The sequence below is a fragment of the Montipora foliosa genome, chromosome 1 (assembly GCF_036669935.1).
Source record: "Montipora foliosa isolate CH-2021 chromosome 1, ASM3666993v2, whole genome shotgun sequence".
Taxonomy (NCBI): domain Eukaryota; kingdom Metazoa; phylum Cnidaria; class Anthozoa; order Scleractinia; family Acroporidae; genus Montipora; species Montipora foliosa.
The window spans coordinates 26,483,148-26,485,647 of NC_090869.1; the positions used below are offsets into that span (position 1 = coordinate 26,483,148).

Consider the following 2,500-nt stretch of genomic DNA (forward strand, 5'->3'; position numbering starts at 1 on the left):
TTTATATGCCGGATAGTGATGTATATAAACACCTTCATGCCAGTAAATGAAGCAATGGTGCACGTAGATCGAAGACACGATTCATAACACAAAGTGGCTTAAATAAACCAGAGTGATTGCCGACCACCGAGTGAGTACACACACAGAGGAAAACTACAAAAGCCCGGATGCTGAGCATGTGTTAAAGTAACATGTCACCCGCCGGTACTGGTGTCAAGACTAGGTGAATAGGGAGCTTTAGCAGGCGCGTTTTTGAGACAGGGACGGCAACCGGAAGTGAGCTGTTTTCCCTTTTAACTTGTCTTCACACAACCATTTTACATTCATTTGTTAAGTATCTTTTCTCTATTAGAGATGATTCGTATAAAAGTCTGGGAGACACCACTGTCCTGGCACGTGAAATGTTCTCTTCCGGTTGCCGTCCGCGTCTCAAAAACGCCCGTGCTTAAGCTCCCTAATATCGATATTCACCTCGCCTTCCACAAATAATAATATTATTGTTAAATGTTACCCCATTCATCCCTGAAGCAGCCCCCATTAATGAGTAAAATCATTCTGGTCTTCAACTGGGAAAAATCGATAAGTCCCACCCCTTGGAGTCAACTGGTTAAAGAGGACATACATTTTTGAGAGAACTACTAACCCCTTCAATCCTGAGATTGACACATATGGTTTTTATCATGTCTAATGCACAACGATTTTTAATACTCATCAATGGGGACCACTTCAGAGATGAATGGGTTAATACTGTTGTTGAATCTTGCAAGCATGTGAATTCATTGCACCTTTCAAAAATATCATTGAAAACTCTTAACTTTGACTTCTCAACAACTGTTTTGTCTTTTACTGCCACCTTCAATCGCATTTGTGTAACAGATGGCAGTGGCCACGGTAAGGCGCATCAGGCTGTACATAAGGACTTCACAAATGGAGAAAAAAAATTAAGGATGGGGAACTTTAAATTTTGGCACATGTTTCTCCTTCACTTATGTCCAGGTTTGACCCTAAATAGAGACACGCCCAATTTTGACATCCAACACGAAGTGTCCCTTAAAGTCTAATCATTATTTTACTATCTATTTTCAACAATAAGGTAAGCGTAAAGGTTAGTGTATTTTTTGCTTTGGGTAAATGCAGCAGCTATAAATCTTTACTTAAAGAAGAGCATTTGGGGGACACTTTGTGACGTAAATTGTCTGTATTCTGAGACATGAGTGATGTCGAAGTTGGCGAGAAGAGCAAAGGGACACTTGTGGTGCTTGAAATCCACATGCATCTAATTAGGGTCAAACCCGGACATATCTCTTCTCTCTTGGTGTCAAGTAAAAGTAATAAACTGTAACAAAATGATTCGCATTCCTTACCAGTAGAATTTTTGTCAACATCTCCTTGATCTAACAACTCTCTAACCAGTGCCACATTACCTGTTTGCAACAAAGGAAGGTGAAAATAACCTAATTATTGAATTATTGAATTATACAATTATTACAGAGTGGCCCCCACACCAACTGTTGGTTGACTGTTAATAGAATGTCAGCCAACTGTCAGCAAACAGCTGGCAGACAGTTGGCTGACAGTTGGCCAACTGTTGACAAACTGTTGACCGACAGTTGGTATTTAGCTGTTGGTTTCTTTATTTTTTCTAATTCTGGTCTATGAGGGAAAGCACTGTGATGAATTGCATCAGCAAAGTCAGTATCATTGGGCTTCTTTTTTAAATCGGAACAACTACAAATGCACATGTAGCTTAATTTACCATCTGTGGCTGCTTCAATGATACTTGGTCGAACAAACTTCTGACCTGAAAGGAAAAATTACAATCAAGACATGATCAGAATAGATCGGGTGTGTATTTGTGTGCTTACAAGGGGTGATCACACCGGTCTCTATAAAAATAAAATCGCTTTCCTTGCTTAACTAAACTCCCAATTATGGAGTTTCTTTTCAAGAAAAAAAAAGTCTGCACATTCAAACAAATTCCCGCGTTTAAACATAACAAAATTAATAGCTGCTCTACAACTGTTACATAACAATTCGCGTGACATTTTACGTGACCACAAAGCAGTACATGCCCAATGGACGTAAATGAAGTGAGCGATTTGCATTTTTAAACTGTCAAAGGCCATCTCTATAATTTGCTTTTTTGGGGAAAATTTCATGCCCACCAGATAGTACTAGTTTGGTTATAGAATAAACCTTTTTAGGGGTTAGTGCCCAATTTGCAAGACACACTGCCTATAATGTTTTTAAATACTAATAAACTAGCAATTTCTGCTTAAAGTGACTATAACTGTTGTGTTTTATTGCCTAATTTCCATGCCTTTTAGAGGGAAACACCTTTTGCAAAACGCTGGAAATGGCATTTCCAAGCTCCTAGATTTCAAAATTTTCTAGAGGAGCATGCCCCCAGATCCAGTGTTCTCACCAGGCGGCGCCTTCGTGGGATTCCCGCAAGAAAAACAGAAATGGCAAATTTTAAGCCATGCAAATTCGTCCACCT

At 39.4% G+C, this 2,500-nt stretch overlaps 1 protein-coding gene across 2 annotated transcripts in view; it reads right to left on the reverse strand.

Annotated features, from left to right (window-relative positions):
• LOC137995305 (ankyrin repeat and SAM domain-containing protein 6-like) overlaps nucleotides 1–2,500 on the reverse strand; it is a 38,743-nt gene that overhangs the window by 29,418 nt on the left and 6,825 nt on the right. For both annotated transcript variants that reach the window (XM_068840884.1, XM_068840879.1), the window contains exons 2-3: nucleotides 1,757–1,801; nucleotides 1,365–1,424 (exon numbers count right to left, since the gene is read on the reverse strand). In XM_068840884.1, the coding sequence (XP_068696985.1) occupies nucleotides 1,365–1,424; nucleotides 1,757–1,801 (105 nt within the window). The remainder of the gene's footprint in view (nucleotides 1–1,364; nucleotides 1,425–1,756; nucleotides 1,802–2,500) is intronic.